Here is a 19817-nt window from a genome sequence, read left to right on the forward strand (position 1 = left end):
GAAGAAATTGGAAAACTCAATAATTCTTGGCAATTAATCCCACCATTAGTTTACCATGATATTTTCCAAGACTTAGAACATTGTAAATGTGACAAAACATCTCTCATCCCAAAGTTAAGTCTGGAATATGAAACAAAACACCCCACAACCCATTGTGTTTCCTGCTTGCTTTGACGTCAGTGTCTGTCAACTTGATTCTAACACTCTGGCACCCCTCAACTGGCTTGTTGTGGCTTTTTATAAAATTCATAGTGCCATGATGTTATGTTAGCTAATAAAATAGCAAGCATCATTTTATCACTGGTGTCATTGAAGACGAGTGAGGATGATGGAGAGTCAGTTAAGGACAAAGCTCTTATGCTATAAGAAAAAGACTGTTATCAGCCTGGTAGAGAAGCTTAGTGCTGTTTTTAAATTCCTTGCTACAGGGAAGTTACAGGTCATGGGTTTTAACGTAATGTGGTTGTCCCTGTGTGTTGCGCTTTCTTGGATTGTGTTTACTTGGGCTCTTTGTTTAGAGATGCTTTCTTTGGTGTAAGGTTGACAAAGGGTGTGCTATGCATGTGTGTAAAGAAGAAGCCTAAGGCTAACAACTAATGAGGACTTTTGGTGCTGCTTTATGTTGTCCATGGGCTGTATTACTGCAATGAGTCTACGACTCTTGCCTCTTTTCTGTGCATTCTTCTGTGGCTATTTGTCAAGGCAGATCAGGTTGCAAGAGGGCCCTTAATTGTTGCTTTCATTGTTGCTAGGGGAATTCAAAACTGTTTATGGTTTTCTTTAATCACTTTGGATGATTTTTTTGTAGGTTAAGTAAAAATACTGTACGTGTGCTTTTGCAGTTCTTAGAACTAAACAAACAACAACAGAGGAAGAAGTGTTGTTTCCATTATTCTGTATGGTGGAACACTCAGAATGTTTTGCATTTTGTTGCATGGAAACATGGAATTCTCAACAATGTGGCAAGTGAAGGTATTTTGCTTTGAGCTCAGAACAAAACTTTTTATCCATTTTGTGTACCTCTCTAATCTCTAATCTCAGCAGTATTTTAAAGTGTGGGAAATAGCATTGTCAGAAAAAAATTAGCTATTGTTATTGTTATTATTTTTATTTATTTTACCCTCTCCTTAAAAAGTGTTTTCCTGTTATAAATATAAAATACAGATGTTGAAAATATTTGAGTATACTATAAAAAAGGTATTTTGTTGTTATTGTTCAATTTGATTTTTATTTTTCCTACTTAATGATTCTATTAGTAATAGTGGTAGTTGTAAGTAGTAATAGTAGTACCGGTATTTTTATTGCTGCTTGAGCTCTTGCAGGAAAGGTAAGATAGCAATCAATTGATCAAACAAATAAATAGAAATAAAAAATTAATATTCTGAATGTCCTTTTCTAATGGTTCATTAGTATCAATAAAAAAAAGCAAAAATGCTGCATAGACTGTGGTTGAGCCTTCATTCCTGAAAAGTCTGAAAGATTCAGATCTCACGGCTGACTGTTTTGTCACAATGAATTCCTTCAATGAAATAATTGACACTGGAGAAGAAGGCAAATAATTTTGTTATAACAAAGACATCTACAAACCTATTGGAAAAAACAACTTCATATTAAAAATCTTCTTCCAAAATCAGTAACAAAACTACATAGTAATTCAGAATTCTTACTTTTTCAGTTGGAGAGACACTGAGGGGGAAACTTCTTCATTTCTGCCCTCTGCTTCTAAGCTTTTATGTGTTCATCTGGTTTCCGTAGTGTTTCTACTAATCCCTATATGTTCATTCCATGGTCTGTAAAGTTACCACTTTTTCTCCTTCAACTTTCTGACAATACTTTCTTCCTTTTTTCCCTACCCTCACCAAAATTACAGGGGAGGCTGTTATTAGACTCCTAGAAGAGGTATGGATGGCATGCTTTTACATTTAGCTAAGGCCACAGGTTGCCCAGATACAATAATCAGATTAATATGATCAGGATCAGGATCAAAAATAGCAGATATATTCCTGATCCTCCCTCTATTCAATTGAGCTGACCAAGTATTTTATTAAACCAAGGACTTGTCTGCAGCTATTAGTTCTTTGATATCCTTTAGCTAAATCTCAGGAAGATATTCCATAAAACACGCATACACACATACACACATTGGCTCCTGGTGAGGTGCTATACTCACGTATGCAGGAGATCTAAAATACATCTTCTGAATCATTTTTAAGCATTCAGAAGCCTACTATGCATGCTATTTGTGTTGCATATACATTTTTCATTTACTTGCTTTCTCTATTTTGCCCCTTTCCAATAATTCGTTTTTTATTTAAGACTGATGAAGATATGAACAGAGAGCACAAGAACAGCAATTTCAGGCTGATTTCCACTGACTACCATGAAATGGATGACCACCTGAATCAATCCATTTACATCAAAAGCCCTAGTTTGTGAATAAATTGAATATGTTATGTGGTATAATAAATATAATGCTGATATTTGTCCCCCAATTGCTCTAAAGCGTGCGAAGCATTCTCAGAGTCCTTTCAAATTTTTAAAGAATGTTTAGAAGCTTATTTTATTACTATCAAGTATAGAGGGTGCCGGTGCATCCTGTTTTTTCCTGCTACCTGTCTCTCTGTGCAGCCTTCCTGATTACCAAATTTTCTGAGCTGGAAAGAGCTCACAAGAGGAGATCCCTCAGAGTGGGATTGAATTGCACCAGGGGAAGCCAGTGACCCTGCCAAGTGCTAGAAACAGTTTTGTACAATGAAAAACAACATATTTTACCCAATTTGGGGGCATGTTATAACTAAGGGAAGTGCAGGAACCTTAAATCTCCTTGATGATCATGTCATGAATTTTTCAATTACATTTCTTTTTCATTAAATCGAATGATTTTAAAAAGGCAGAATAAACTTGAACATGCTAGCTATAATGTAATAGCTCAAAATTAAGAGAAAAGAGTTTAAAAGTAATTCAACAACTATCTTTTAAAAATTTATTTGACAGTGATTCCAGAATTTATTACTCAAGTCAACACTGCCCTGGAAAACTTAAGCAGGAATACAATTCATCTGTTTGATGATAATCAATTTGTTGACATCTCTAAGAAGATTTACGACACAGTTCATGACATTAGATGTTCAGTGATGATGATTCGGGTAAGTGTTCTGATTCTTTCATTCATTTCCAATTAACAGATGTGTCATTAATATTGCTATGCAAAATTCATATGGGCAAGAACTAAACAAAAATAGCATGGAAATAGCAGTTTCTGGGGTATTTTTTCAATATAATAAAAAGTATTAGAATATTGCTGAGTAAAACTGTATTATTGCATTATGGACCCACTGTATCTACTACAGATAAAAGAAATGCACTATAGATTTCTTCCATATGGCCCAGGGCTTCTTTTGTTTCTCCAAAGATATATTGTAAATAAACAATGATGGAAAATAACACTTCAAACTGTAAATGTGTCTTATTTCTAAATACTCCCCACATGTAACCAGCTTGTGGGTATAGCAGAAGCTATCCTGCCATACAGTAAAGTATAAATCAATCACTGGGATTCAAATATTTTTTAACACCCTTTACTCCACAGGCCAGGCACTGAGGCAGAAGTATCAGCATGGCGCTTGAATGTGAAAATTGGTGACTGCTGTTTTCTGATACAAACTGAAAGGTGTTTCGCAGAAGACAAATGGGTGGGGCTACATTGCCAAAGAGCCTGAGGTAGATAGGATCTGAGTCCTTCCTGTGTAGCCATTTGTTTGACATCAGGCTTCTTTTCCTGTCTTCTGTCACAGAAGGCAAAGACAGTAGGAAGCAAAGAAGCATCTAAACCTTAAAATGCAAAGCACTTTAGTGCTGTGTTTCTCAACCTTGGCATCTTGAAGATGTGTGGATTTCAACTCCCAGAATTCCGCAGCCAGCATCCCCTTCAATAATGGCTGGCTGGGGAATTCTGGGAGTTGAAGTCCACACATCTTCAAGATGCCAAGGTTGAGAAACACTGCTTTATAACCATGGCTTTTCATTCTACTTCATTTCTCATTGCTTTTCACAGCTGCTCCCTTTTGTCACCCCGAATCTCTCCTCATGGTGTTCCATTTTCTATTCATACTTCTGTATTTTGGATGCTACAGGCAGACCTTGCTTAACAACCACAATTGGGACTGGAATTTCAGTTGCTAAGTGAAGCGGTCATTAAGCAAATTCGACCCAGCAAATTTTATGACCTTTTTGCAGTTGTCATTAAGTGAATCACTGTGGCCATTAAGGGAACCACATGCTTGTTAAGCAAATCACATGGTTCCCCATTGATTTTGCTTGCCAGAAGCTGGCTGGGAAGGTCGAAAATGGTGATCACATGACAACAGGATGCTGCGACGGTCATAAATGTGAATTGGTTGCCAAGCGCCCAACTTGTGATCACATAACTGTAGGGATGCTGCAACAGTTGTAAGTGGGAGGACCATTTGTAAGTAATTTTTTTCAGCACCATCGTAAGTCTGAACAGTCACTAAACAAATGGTTGTTCAGGGAGGACTACCTGTATTTTCTGTTTTTTTCTCCTTTTCCCTGCACAAGGGCAGGCTTTACTACATACTACTGCAGCAACTACAACTATAGAATGCTCTGGCCTTTCTCCTCCCAAATGAATGATAGTCACCCCCTACAGACCGTGTGGGCAGCCCTGCCTAGCAAGGAGGAACACCAGCTGGCTTTAGGGTCTGAGGCAGCGTCTGAGATGCTGGCCCTCTGCATATGAGGAGGCTGTATTAGAGTCCTCAGATCCAAAACATTCAGTGCTAGAAGCAGGACCTTTGATAGGCAAGTCTAGTATGTTACTCAGGCTTATAGAAGTTTTATAGAAAAGTTCATTTTTGCCCAGACATCAAAAAACCAAATTACTTGCTAACTGACACATTTCTTTCAAGTACTGCACCCACATGAACATAGGCAATGCAGTGTGAACACTTTGCTTTATTATTAGATGAGCAAATTCATCAGTATGTATTTCTAAAGAATGTTGACTCTCATCTCTGGGAAGGAAAACAAGTTTCCTTTCTAAGAAACATTTTCATTATATTAGCATGCTATACAATGGCAAATGCTCTTCGCACAATTCTTCTAAAATAGAAGTTGCAAAATACTGGGCTATTTTGTGGGGACTCAGTGACATTGGCGCTTTCAGAATCAGACTTACATATAAATATTAAATTTACACATGAAGTGAACCCTTCAGATGAGCTGTTCACAGCTTTCTAAGTGCTATTGTCATTGACTTTATAACCATGTATTAGATACATTGGCCATTTTTGAATTTGCATATTTGTAATAGCGAGTAACTTCAGCAAAGGATCGTTACCTTGCCCTGGTGCTGGAGCTTGAGCACCTCAATGATGCCATGAGCTAAACCGTGAAGGGACACCCAAGACGGGAAGGTCATGACAGAGAGGTCAGACTAAATGCGATCCCTGGGGAAGGTAATGGCAACCCACCTCAGTATTCTTGCCGTGAAAACTAAATGGATCAGTACAACCAGAGATATGTCGGTATACCATCGGAAGATGAGACCCCCAGGTCAGAAGATGGTCAAAATGCTACTGGGGAGGAACAGAGGATGAGCTCAACTAGCCCCAGACGTGATGACGCAGCTAGCTCAAAGCCGAAAGGACGGCTAGCGGCCGACGGTGCTGGTGGTGAACGGCAAATCCGATGTTCTAAGGATCAACACACCAATGGAACCTGGAATGTAAGGTCTATGAGCCAGGGCAAATTGGATGTGGTTATTGGTGAGATGTCAAGATTAAAGATAGACATTTTGGGCATCAGAGAACTGAAATGGACTGGAATGGGCCACTTCACATCAAATGACCACCAGATCTACTACTGCGGACAAGAGGACCACAGAAGAAATGGAGTAGCCTTCATAATTAATAGTAAAGTGGCTAAAGCAGTGCTTGGATACAACCCAAAAAACGACAGAATGATCTCAATTCGAATTCAGGGCAAGCCATCTAACATCACAGTGATCCAAATATACGCCCCAACCACATATGCTGAAGAAGCTGAAGCAGAGCACTTCTATGAGGATCTGCAGCACCTACTGGACAACACGCCTAAAAGAGATGTTATTTTCATCACAGGAGACTGGAATGTTAAGGTGGGCAGTCAAATGACACCTCAAATTACAGGTAGGCATGGCCTGGGAGAACAAAACGAAGAAGGACATAGGCTGATAGAATTTTGCCAAGACAACTCAATGTGCATAACAAACACCCTCTTCCAGCAACCTAAGAGATGGCTTTATACATGGACTTCACCAGATGGACAACACCGAAATCAGATTGACTACATCCTTTGCAGCCAAAGGTGGCGGACATCTGTACAGTCGGTAAAAACAAGGCCTGGAGCTGACTGTAGTTCAGATCACGAACTTCTTATTGCACAATTTAGGATCAGACTAAAGAGATTAGGGAAGACCCACAGATCAGCTAGATATGAACTCACTAATATTCCTAAGGAATATGCAGTGGAGGTGAAGAATAGATTTAAGGGATTGGACTTAGTAGATAGGGTCCCAGAAGAACTATGGACAGAAGTCCGCAACATTGTTCAGGAGGCGGCAACAAAATACTTCCCAAAGAAAGAGAAAACCAGGAAGGCAAAATGGCTGTCTGCTGAGACACTAGAAGTAGCCCAAGAAAGAAGGAAAGCAAAAGGCAACAGTGATAGGGGGAGATATGCCCACTTAAATGCAAAATTCCAGAGGTTAGCCAGAAGAGATCAGGAATTATTTTTAAACAAGCAATGTGTGGAAGTAGAAGAAGACAATAGAATAGGAAGGACAAGAGACCTCTTCCAGAAAATTAGAAACATCAGAGGTAAATTCCAGGCCAAAATGGGTATGATCAAAAACAAAGATGGCAAGGACCTAACAGAAGAAGAAGAGATCAAGAAAAGGTGGCAAGAATATAGGGAAGACCTGTATAGGAAGGATAACAATATTGGGGATAGCTTTGACGGTGTGGTCAGTGAGCTAGAGCCAGACATCCTGAAGAGTGAGGTTGAATGAGCCTTAAGAAGCATTGCTAATAACAAGGCAGCAGGAGATGACGGCATCCCAGCTGAACTGTTCAAAATCTTGCAAGATGATGCGGTCAAGGTAATGCATGCTATATGCCAGCAAATTTGGAAAACACAAGAATGGCCATCAGATTGGAAAAAAATCAACTTATATCCCCATACCAAAAAAGGGAAACACTAAAGAATGTTCAAACTATCGAACAGTGGCACTCATTTCACATGCCAGTAAGGTAATGCTCAAGATCCTGCAAGGTAGACTTCAGCAATTCATGGAGCGAGAATTGCCAGATGTACAAGCCGGGTTTAGAAAAGGCAGAGGAACTAGGGACCAAATTGCCAATATCCGCTGGATAATGGAAAAAGCCAGGGAGTTTCAGAAAAACATCTATTTCTGTTTTATTGACTATTCTAAAGCCTTTGACTGTGTGGACCATAACAAATTGTGGCAAGTTCTTAGTGGTATGGGGATACCAAGTCATCTTGTATGCCTCCTGAAGAATCTGTATAACGAACAAGCAGCAACAGTAAGAACAGACCACGGAACAACGGACTGGTTTAAGATTGGGAAAGGAGTACAGCAGGGCTGTCTACTCTCACCCTACCTATTCAACTTGTATGCAGAACACATCATGCGACATGCTGGGCTTGAGGAATCCAAGGCTGGAGTTAAAATCGCTGGAGGAAACATTAACAATCTCAGATATGCAGATGATACCACTTTGATGGCTGAAAGCGAAGAGGAACTGAGGAGCCTTATGATGAAGGTGAAAGAAGAAAGTGCAAAAGCTGGCTTGCAGCTAAACCTCAAAAAAACCAAGGTTATGGCAACCAGCTTGATTGATAGCTGGCAAATAGAGAAAACATAGAGGCAGTGAAAGACTTTGTATTTCTAGGTGCAAAGATTACTGCAGATGCTGACTGCAGTCAGGAAATCAGAAGATGCTGAATCCTTGGGAGAAGAGCAATGACCAATCTCGATAAAATAGTTAAGAGCAGAGACATCACACTGACAACAAAGGTCCGCATAGTTAAAGCAATGGTGTTCCCTGTAGTAACATATGGCTGTGAGAGCTGGACCATAAGGAAGGCTGAGAGAAGGAAGATGGATGCTTTGGAACTGTGGTGTTGGAGGAAAATTCTGAGAGTGCCTTGGACTGTGAGAAGATCAAACCAGTCCATACTCCAGGAGATAAAGCCAGACTGCTCACAAAGCGACTAAACGAATAAACAACAAACCATTTTCAGTCTAGTCTGCTATAAGAAACCTGACAAAGAAATTCTCCCTTCTTCCCCCACCCCCGAATTTACATTTCCAGAGGATATTGTCTGGCTATTTGCAAAATGATCTAGGCAGTTGTTCTAAAGTGACTAAGGTACCACTCTTCATTTGGCAGCTGCAAAGGTGAAAGAACAGCACACTGGCAATTTTGTCCCCATATTGCTTTTTACTAAAATGGCAGTAGAAGAGAATAACGATATATTTTCTAAATAAAGCAGCATACAAGACCTATGAACAGACCACTGAAGGTTGCAGTAGGAGTATAAGGGAAAAAATCCTGAAGCAAGAAAAATCCTACCATTCCTTCTATCACATGAAACATAAGAATTGGTACCATATTTTACCCCACTGTTCCATGGGGCAGCTGTTGGAAAAAATCCAAAGAAAGCCAGCTGGTTCCCTTCTAGAGTGGGGGGAAAGTGGATAGAACTACTGTGAATTTGCCGTTGTTTTCTTCACTTGGGCTACCATAACAGTTGCAAGAGTCTGAAAGAGTCAGATCAGCCCAGATCAGTTCCAGCTTCATTTTAAAATGCAAATAGCAGGGCGATGTGCATTTTTCTGGTTGTTGGCAAACACAATCTGAGCAGTTGCTGAGAAGGGCACGTGGCAAATCACCTTACCCCTTTAAGTATCTGTGAATAGCTTGCTACCCAGCTGGGAGGCAGAGCGAGATCAGGGTTCCTCAGCTGTCCACAAACGCTTCATTGATAGAAATGGAAAAAAAATGGGGTTTTTTGGTTGTTTTTTGCAACGCAGTTAATTGAGTTAGAAATAAATCAGTGCAGTTGCTGAAGGCATGAACTTTTGCTTATGGACAGAAGTCTCTTCCAGTGAGCTGATGACATGTTGGAGGATACCTGTCAGTGTGAAGCTGTGTGACGAGGGGAAGTGTAGCATGACTGCCTCTTGATGGGTGAAAGGGCAGTGTATGGACTGCAATATTTCCAGCTGATTAAATAATGTGTGCTTCTTGAAAATGCTCCACACTTAGTATGGAAGCAAGGTAGTTTGTAGATGTGTGTCAGTCCAAATTATAGCTCACTATGAGCCATCAGATATTATTTATTTTATTATTTAGTTTCATTTTCAATGCACTTCTGAAGGTGGCTGTATTTATTCCACCGCTCCATGCCCTGAGGGACAATTCCTGATGTTCACAGACCTTCCAGCAATAAATAACCAAAACTAATCTCTCAAACTTTCCCTTCTTGGAAAGAGACCTGCCCTTCCCCAAAATGCTATATTGCTTTCTCCCTCCTTCCTCCCTTTTACTCAGGGGGGCTAAGTGATGCTAGCAGGAAGGAAGATGGATTAAGTATCACGCTCCAAGGTCTTAGTGTTAAACATGATTTATCTATGTTAGAATAGTTAACACTGGATTCTGAGAAAAACCAACAAGACAGTTCTTTTCTCTGAATTTCAGCATCACCTGAGCATTGTGAGGTTTGTTTTAATGTCACAAAGCCCACTAGCTACTAGCCTTGACACCTTCCCCCAAAACTAGGGTGAATATTTTGCCCAACAAAAGAGTTGAAAGAAAGAACAGCCTGTATTTGGAATGAAGGATGCATTGAATTAGATACCAGACAATCCATCCTAGATTTATTTCAAGCTGTATGTATACTAGGCATTCCATCATATCTGTGCATTATGTAGGCATGTGAACCTTCCACAGCAGCCAAGGTGAGGAAATTAACATGCATTACGGCCAGCCTCTGGCTGGGATACATTGATTCTCTGCCAGATGCATCAGGCTTCTGATTGCACAAGGGATTCAGTGCTAACGTGAGCAAAGATTCTTGATCAAAATGTAACTGGGATACGCAGATGAACAACGTCAATTCATGTGGCTTCCTTCCAACATGAAAGGAGAAAGAGAATCTCTTAATGGAAGTTTTAACCCTGTAACTACAGCGAGGGTTGTGTGTGTGTGTGTGTGGGTGTGAGTTATATAGAACTCTGTCTGTCAACTGACATTACTAGCTCAGCCTGCTAATAGTATGTTCAAAGCTTAAGCAACTTGTCAAAAAATGTAAATATTTAGGAGCCAAACAGAGTTTAGTATAAATGCATACTATATTCCTGTGGTGACAGCAGAATGCCAAATGATTGATGACCATCTTGCTTCACACTCCATTATAATTCTGGAAGTTGATCTGTTGAAAATGACAGTCAGTCCCCTGCTTGATTATTGGGTCAAAATAATTAAGCTTTGCTTCCTTTCTGCAAAAGTGCCAGAGTGCTCTGATACTTTTATGATTTCCTTATTCACTGCTTACCATATTTTCTATTCCGTTATCTTATACCTTTTTTCAAGGTAAGGTTAGGTCTTTTCAGATGTTTGCCAGTGTTGACTTGTAAATCATTAAAAGATTACTGGCACTGGTATGAGAGAAATTGGAAACAGCCAATAAAATTTGATCTGATCTGTACTGGTTCAGGTCATAAATGAGGAATTGTCAAATTCATCATAGATTTCTGTTTGAATTCAAATGATTTTATCTCTTGTTTTGGTACCCAGATACATGAGAACAAAGGGATCATATTACCAATATTCAGAATATTAGGAAAAGCTGAGTTGTCTTCAGAAAGAAGCAGCTGAGCTGAGGACAAAGTTGGAGTTCAGATTCATTCATGTATTTATTTACAATATTTCCATGCCACCCAATCACGTCATCTCTGGAAGTGAATACTGAAACCCAATATCTAAAATATCCAACCCACATTAAAATAACTAAATGTAACATTTATTCCTTACATTTAACAAATGTAAATGTCAGGAATAAAGGGGAAAAAACAGTTGCCAGAAATTTCTTGCTTACCAGAAGGCCATAGAAAAGCTTCAGTTTTTAATAACATCTGAAATGCCAGAAATGAAAAGGTGATGCATACCTCTGGCAGCAGTGTGTTCTATAATGTGGGGGCTACCCCTGAGAAGCTTTGCATTTTGCTCTATAGCTCTTTCACCTGATTTCAGGCACCTGCCATCCCCAGCTTGGGAACAGTTATGGTCTGTGCACAGCTTCTACCTAGAAAAATGAAAAAAATAGTCTATGGTCATCTGACTCACAGTTGGACCTAGCATTGTGTTAACAGGGATGGTGGCAATAGGAGTCATCACTGAATGTTTACCCTTACCTGTATACAGAAGACATGAGGTGGTTGGCATATTTCACATTTCCCTGTTCCTAAGCAACCTATGCACTTGGATCCTCCTGCTTTTCAGAGAAGGTCCATAGATCAAACCTGTCACATGTCCTGGCATGAACTTGGCTATACCTACCGAGATAGTGAATGCTGCAAAGGTGGGATCTTTACTGCATATAAGAATGAAGCTATTCTAAGCAGTTGACCTATATCAGGTGGGTTCTTTTTACTGCCTTTCCCACAATTTAACAGACATCTTGCTCTGTGTTTCTTGACCTCAATGAGAATGCCAAGTAGTACCTAATCAAAAACTTTGATGAAATCAAGGTAGATTATATCCACAGCATTTCCCTTGCACACTAGAGTAGTTATCAAAGAAAGAGGCAAGATTTGACTCACAAGTTCTGTTTTGACAAAGCCATATTGGGTCATGGCAAGTCTTCAAGACTCATGGCATGTCTTCAAGATGCTTATCAACAGCCTCTTTTATTACCTGCTCTAACATCTCTCCAGGGATCAATGTTAGGCACACTGGTCAATAACTACTGAAATCCTTATTCTTTATTCTATTTTTTTTTTCTGATTTTATTAGCACTGCTATATTTTTGGGTGTACTTTATCATATCTTCTGGTTGTTATACTTACCAATAAGTATATGTATTTAAAAAATAAAAAAAATGAAATCCTTTTCTTTTTCTTTCTTTTTTAAAATTAATTTTTATTGAAGAATTTTATGCAATAGTAAAAATGATACAAATTTAAGAAAAAGGAAAAAAATAAAGAAAACTGGTGAATAGATAAAGAAAAATGGAGAAAAAGAAAAAAGAAAAAGAAAAAAAGTATAAAGAAGTGGCTTCCAATCATCTTTCCAGCAGTTACAGATAAATGTATCATCTGTCCTCCCTCTTACCCATATTTTACCTTAATAATGAAAGCCATAAATCACCAGTTCATTTCCTGTTCCATTTTTGGCAAACAGTCCACAAAGAGTTTCCAGTCACTAATAAATGTACCTGTTGTCTTTTCCCTAATCAAACCAGACAATTTTGCCATTTCTGCAAATTCTGTCATCTTCACCAGCCATTCCTCCATTGTAGATATTTCCAAATGTTTCCATCTTTGTGCATATAATAATCTTGCTTCAGTTACCATATATAAGAACAATCTTCCATGAGTCTTTTCTAGTTGACTGTCCATAAGTCCCAGGGAAAAAAATCTGGTTTCAGCTGAATGTTGATCTTTAAAATTCTTTGTATCACTGTATGTATTTGGACCCAGAATTTTCTAGCTTTTTTACAAGTCCACCATGCATGATACAATTACCCTTTATATTTCCACATTTCCAACATAAATTTGAAGCACTTTCATATATTCTAGATAATTTTTCCGGTGTCATTTATCAACGGTACATCATTTTATAGAAGTTCTCTTATCTTAAGTTATAACATAATGTAAATTTCAATCCTTTCAATCACATCTTCTCCTTTGGTCCATGTACATTATAACTGAAATTCTTGGCACATTTTATTATAAACTCTTTAACTTGTTCTTCTTCCATTTCAAATTTTCATAAAAGCTTATAAATTTTAGCAATCCCATTTTCATCATTTGTGCATAATGCAGTCTGAAATTCCATCTTATATAATTCGGTTCCAATTGTATTTTTGTCTAAATTAAGCCTTTCTCTTAATAATATATATATGATAACTATTGAAAACTAAATGCAGTTAATTGTTCTCTTGATTTCATTTTTAGTTCACCATGTTCCTGAATTAACATATCTTGTTACATTAACCATTTCTCTTCACTCCGTTTCTCTCCTGTAAAACACTTCCTGTACTGAAACTAACAAAGACATCTTCTAGCACAGCCTGGGCTTGTATTTGTTCCATATTTGGTCTCAGTATGGCATTCCAAACATAATTATTTTTAAAATCTTCATTAACTTTAACCTTATACCATAAAAAGCATCAGTTCTCAAGAGAGAGATTGCTTGAAACAAAAATATCATTCTAGGCAATACATTTTTTTTTTATCACAGAAATTCTCCCCATGAGTGATAGCTGTAGTTTTTCCCATCTTAACATATCCTTCTTAATTTCATTCCATGTCTTAACATAATTATTTTGGAATAGCATACAATTCGTATTAGTCATAGTAATACCCAAGTATTTTACTTTTTTCTTGATCTTGAAACCAGTTTTCTCTGTTAGTTCTATTTGATCATCCTTTTTCATATTCTTTGTTAACATCTTTGTCTTTTGACTATTGATTTTAAAGTCAACTAGTGCACCAAAATCCTGTAATTTTCCCATTAATATCTCTATTCCTTCTAATGGGGTTTCTAAAATTACAACCAAATCATCAATAAAGTCCCTCAGTTTATAAGTTTCTTTTTTCACCCTCACTCCAGCAATTCTCTCCTCCTGTCTTGTATCCATAGTAAGCAGTGAGCCTACCAGCTCTATTGTCATCTTCTTACTGTTTGAAGGAAACTCTTTTTCCCTCTCTTGCTAGCCTTAGCTCATGTTCTGCCTTTGCCTTTCTGACCTCATTCCTTTATTTCTTTTATCATAAGCCCTTTATTTCTTTTATCATAAACCCATGTCTAATAAGCATCCTTTTAAAATCTCAGTTCCTTCATAAACTGCCTTTTCAATCACATCAGCTTCTTTACATATCTCCTGGTTTTCTTCTTCATTGCTATTATTTGGGGCTGTGCTACCCTTAATTCCCTTTTCAAGAAATCCTTGCTGGCTATAAATCTTGCTGATGCAGTGGGTCTTTCTATGCAGGAAGATTTTTTTCCCAAGTGTTTTGCTTTGATCTTCCTGCTCCAATAGCATTACCCATTTTATAAGTGTTACTGAAGGCAGTGCAAGATGTCTGAATCTATACACAGTAGGGAATGTGCCTTGTTTTTCCTAGGGGCTGAATACTGTAGGGAAATTCAGTTCCTAGGAAAAGAGCTCCTGCCACATTTATCATTCCTAACTTTATATACGTTCAGGCATCATGAAGTGCCTTCAGAACCAAGATAGTCTACCTCACACCTCGCTTCTGTGTATGTTCATTACCCAGTGATGGCTGAGGCAGTTGTGGGTATCCATACTTGTGCTTTGTCTCAGAGTTGGTTTCTTCAGCTGCTAGGCAGGGCAGATCTATTCATGTTAAGAGGGAGTGGTCTATGCCATGCAGTCCTTCAGCGTCTCCTTGAGGTAGCACTTCCAGCATCTAATTCCGTGAACTAGTGCAGTTAGGTCTTCCTCAGTGAGTAGAATTCAAAAGCACATACTGTGCCAGCATTAAGGTTAAGTTGTGTAATGTACATACTGTATGATCACTCAGAAGATTCCAGTTACAAGTAAGCAATCTGGTCTTTCTCATGGTCTAAGTACTTCACACAAACAGGGCAGCAATATGCTATATTTACAAGTAGTATGGCAGGCCATGAGCATATAACAAGAAGAAGAAGGAAATAAAATGCCTGTTTTTGTCTATGTATCAAGCATGTAGTAGCGGACAAACAAGAAGGAGTGAAATCAACCAGAGACCAGCAGATCTGAGGAATGAGAAGACTGGTTGGGAATTCTGTACACAAGACTTCCACTGGATTAGTTTGTGATCAAACCCTGTTTTCAGACTGCTTTCCTTGCAGTCTGGACTGAAAAGAGTTAATCCAAGGAACAAGAATCTAGGAGCTCCAACTAACAATATTTATGAGAAAGAAGGTTAAAATTATAAGAATTCCAGTGAGGCTGTCTGAACAGCTGTGTCTGTGAGCTCCGCAGACAGAACTGACAATGCTGCTTTTTTTTTTTTCCGGCTTGGGCAAGTTTTTACCTGAAGCCCAGAGCTTTTTCATGAATAAAGAAAAAGCTCAGAATCATCCCATCTGCACTCCAAAATGCCGTCTTATAGCCAGAGAATTGCAAACAGTGTTTGTGATGATCTGGTAAGAGACGACGGGAGGCAGGGACGTCACCATTTCCATCCCACACTGTAGCCTTAAAGGGACATTAGGTCAAGCTGCCCCATTTCTAAATCAATACACACACGTGCACACACACACACACACACACACACTTGTACCCTAAAGAAGAAGCAGACTCTCTTGGTGCTTATCGTTATTTCTGGATTAAATTTTTAAAATCTTTTAAAGTTTTGGCTTGTTTTCCCATTTAAAGACTGAGGACTGAGAATAAATAATTGCCTCCCTGTTATTATTTTTGTGCTGAATTTGAAGGATTCAATATTTTCCTACATGTTGAATTTGCTGTTTTGAATTTCTAGCCCTCTATTCACTTTCCCTGAGAGCTGCTTGTTAGCACACTTTCTCTTGTGTCAATTTCACTCTGAAGTTTTTCATTAACTCATTAACTCCTATCAATGTAAGTCAAGTATCTAAGGGGTGCCATAATCTACTGCCTGAAACATGGAGGATTTCAAGGAGGCTTTTTCAGAGTCCGGTTGTGAGCTTAAGCAGACAGATCTTTTCAGATTGCTGTCAGGCTATTCTGCAGAATATTCGAGACACTGGGGAAGATACTATTTCTAAAGTGTGTCATCTGGTTGAAGATGTTACGGAAGGAGATGAAGATTTTGACAAGGATGGAGATCTTTCCACTGACAGTGAGACTGAAGTAATGCCAGATGAAGACTACATTCTGGTGCTGAAGGGGTTAAAGCGACAGTCGGAGCTGCAAATTACAAGGAGAGTTGTTTTTCTGAGAGAATGTTATGGAAGGGAAGAGAATCTGCTTTATGGGAGTTTTTTTGCTGAGACGTCTGAGTTTTTAAGGGGTGCAGTTGGGCTGTTTGATTTTTGTAAGAAAAATGCCTTGTGTGCAATAGGGAGATATGTAAATGTATTGGTATATTTTGATGTGGGGTAAAAAATTGAGAATGTGTAACTGGATTGATAATGAGGCTATTATGATTTCATTTCTCTTTAAAAATTTGGATTAAGATTTACTGGAATTTTTTTAAGGTTTGTTTGATTTGTAAGACTTATAATATATCTATAAGGTATAATAATAAATTGTTTGGTTTTTAGGTTTAATAGGGTTAAGATTGTTGTAGTAAAGGTAAAGGTAAAGGTTTCCCTTGACGTAAAGTCCAGTCGTGTCCGACTCTAGGGGGCGGTGCTCATCTCCGTTTCAAAGCCGTTAGAGCTGGCATTGTCCATAGACCCGTCCGTGGTCATGTGGCCAGCATGATGACACGGAACGCCGTTACCTTCCCGCCGAAGCGGTGCCTATTAATCGACTCCCATTTGCATGTTTTCAAACTGCTAGGTTGGCAGGAGCTGGGACTAGCAACGGGAGCTCACCCCGTCGCGCGGATTCGAACCGCCGACCTTCCGATCGGCAAGCTCAGCAGCGCAGCGGTTTAACCCGCAGCGCCACCGCGTCCCTATAAGATTGTTGTAGTATTATTAATTATAAAAGTAGACAATTTATATGTTTTTATAATTTGATTTTTATTATAGTGGACAAAAATATATAGAATAGTGGTAGGAAGGAAATAATTAAATAAATGTTTTTGGAGAGAGGGAAGTTCATTTAGAAATTTATATATATATTTTCTTTTTCATATATAAGGGGAAGGAGCAATTGTATTAGTGATTTGTATATGTGCTAAGGGAAGGATTTATAGAAATAATGTGATCTTGGTTTGATATAGAGTAAGGGATTGATTGTGGAAATTGCTGTATATTCTTGTTGGAAGCAGAAGTCACTTCTTTATGTAATCTTCAAAATTCTTTATTCTTGTGTTTCACACCTTTTTAGTTTTTTGTAGGGGTTTTTTTTTTTTTTTTGCTTTTTTGTAGTTTTTATCTTTGTTTCAAACTTAATAAAATTCTTTATAAAAAAAAAAGAATTCCAGTGAGTACCTTATCCCTATATTTTTGGTAGCAAAACCAAACCTCTTTTTTCATATAAAGGCTGGAAGTTTGCCACTTTTGGGAAGGCAAAACATTCTGATCAGTTCTTTGTTCTGTACCTCTTAAGACTTTTTATCATGAGAAATAACTGTCACACACATGAGGAATAGATGTGCCATTTTATATGCCAGGGAAACAGGTAATTAAACTTTATTGCAACCATTGACTAGCTATGAATATACATATACATATACTGTACATATACATATACATATACACATACACACAAACACACACACACATACACACCTGCCAAGGCAGTTTAATGACAACTGAGGTATTAAGTTTGAGTGCCAGCCTGTGTCAAAACCCCCCCAGCAAGCTAGGACATACAAATATTATATTCCCCAGTTAGCAGGGGCATATTCAGCCCTGAATTGGGGTGTTGTTACATCTCCCCTGCAGTAACATAGAAGGTAAAGTACTAAATCTCTCTAAGGAGAGGTGTAGAGAGCAAAGAGGATGGCCTTGAAGGAGAGGGGGAGAGCTGTTACTGAAGAGATAAGAAGGAAAACATAGATTAAGTCTGGGTGATGTAGGAAGTATGCCTCCATAAATCACACAGTTGTAAAAGAGAGGAGGGGAAGCACAATCACACTTGCAAGATTATGTTACCATAGCCAATCTAAATAATGTCCTCTTTATTTATTTATCAAATTTGTCACCGCCCATCTCCTCCCACTAGAGGGACTCTGGGCGGTTTACAACAAAATCCTCAATAAAACAATAAATATATAAAATACATTATAAAATTACATATTATTAATAATATAAATAAAAATAAAGTCCAGATGGCTATATCTCATTCAGTCTTCACGTCGAAGGGGTACTTCAAGGCACTAGCCAACCCCAGGCATGACTTTTCTCCTCCCTGCCCCAGGCCAGCTGGCAGAGCCAGGTCTTCAAGTTTCTCCAAAAGGCCAGGAGTGATGGGGCTAGCCTCACTTCCGGGGGCAAGATGTTCCAAAGGGCAGGCGCTACTGCAGAGAAGGCCTGGACCCCGCCAGATGGAATTCTTTTATCAACGGCGTCCTCAGCATGCCCTCTCTGCAAGATTGGGTGGGGCGGGTAGATGTAACAGGGAAGAGGTGGTCCCTCAGGTAACCCGGTCCCATGCCATGTAGGGTTTAAAGGTGATAACCAACACCTTGAATTGGACCTGGAAGCAAACTGGTACCCAGTGCAGCTCGTGTAGCAAAGGTGTTATATGTGCCCTTCTAGGGGCGCCACAAATAGCCTGCACGGCTGTATTTTGGACCAGCTGAAGCTTCCGGATACTTTTCAAGGGTAGCCCCATGTAGAGCGCATTGCAATAGTCTATATGAGAGATAACAAGGGCATGAGTGACTGTTCGAAGGGCCTCCTGGTCCAGGAAGGGGCGTAACTGGTGCACAACACGAAGCTGCACAAAGGCCCTCCTGGCCACGGCTACCACCTGCTCTTCGAGCAGGAGCCGTGAGTCCAAGAGGACCCTTCCAAGGAGTTATTTCTTAGTCTGGTCTACCTTTTAGGGCTGACAAGAACACTCTCCAGTGTGGTGAGCACCGGATGTTAGTTACTTAGCTAGTTAGAATAGAAGGTCTTTGGAATTGGCATCCCCTGTAGTTGGGAGTAGAGATGGTGCTCCAAATAGTTTGAAGATTGGAGTTAAGGATATGTTGGTTCCAGTTTGGTTCCCTTAGAATATTGAGTTGATAAACCGTATCTTGTGAGGTCTGATTCAATTCTTATTTTCAATTCTGAGTCGATTCTTATTTTCAGTTCTTATTTTCAATTCTTATTTTCAATTCTGAGTCAATTCTTATTTTCCAATCTTATTTGTTTGTTTGTTTGTTTGATTGATTTCTATAGCCACCCATCTCAACAAGTGACTCTGGGCAGCTTACAACAACAAAACGATAAAACCATTAAAACAATTATAATTCAAACAGTTAAAATATAAAATAAATACAAAATAAATATACATGGCTGCCAAGTGAGCAATGCATAGATATTAATGCAGCCAAGAGATGGGACCATCCACATGCTCAAGGCCCCAGGCCCGGGCACAAAGCCAGGTCTTTACAGCTTTACGAAAGGCCAACAGGGTCGGGGACATCCTAATTTCTGGAGGGAGGATGTTCCAGAGGGCAGGCGCTACGGAGGAGAAGGCACGCCTTCTAGTTCCCGCCAGCCGACACTCCCTGGCTGACGGGACCCACAGTATACCCAACCTACTAGATCGAATTGGACAGGCAGAAACAACTGGGAGAAGGCGGTCTCTTAGGTAACCTGGCCCCAAGCCATGAAGGGCTTTAAAGGTGACAACCAGCACCTTGAATTGCATCCGGAAGCACACTGGCAACCAATGTAGCTCACGTA

The 19817-nt window shown here is 39.1% G+C and overlaps 1 protein-coding gene across 1 annotated transcript in view; it reads left to right on the top strand.

The window, feature by feature from the left end:
- Positions 1-19817, top strand: part of CTNNA3 (catenin alpha 3) — a 781530-nt gene that overhangs the window by 602825 nt on the left and 158888 nt on the right. Inside the window, exon 13 of the mRNA XM_063307559.1 lies at positions 2995-3146. Coding sequence (XP_063163629.1) covers positions 2995-3146 — 152 coding nt within the window. The remainder of the gene's footprint in view (positions 1-2994; positions 3147-19817) is intronic.

Source organism: Candoia aspera, chromosome 6, assembly GCF_035149785.1.
Source record: "Candoia aspera isolate rCanAsp1 chromosome 6, rCanAsp1.hap2, whole genome shotgun sequence".
Lineage (NCBI taxonomy): Eukaryota > Metazoa > Chordata > Lepidosauria > Squamata > Boidae > Candoia > Candoia aspera.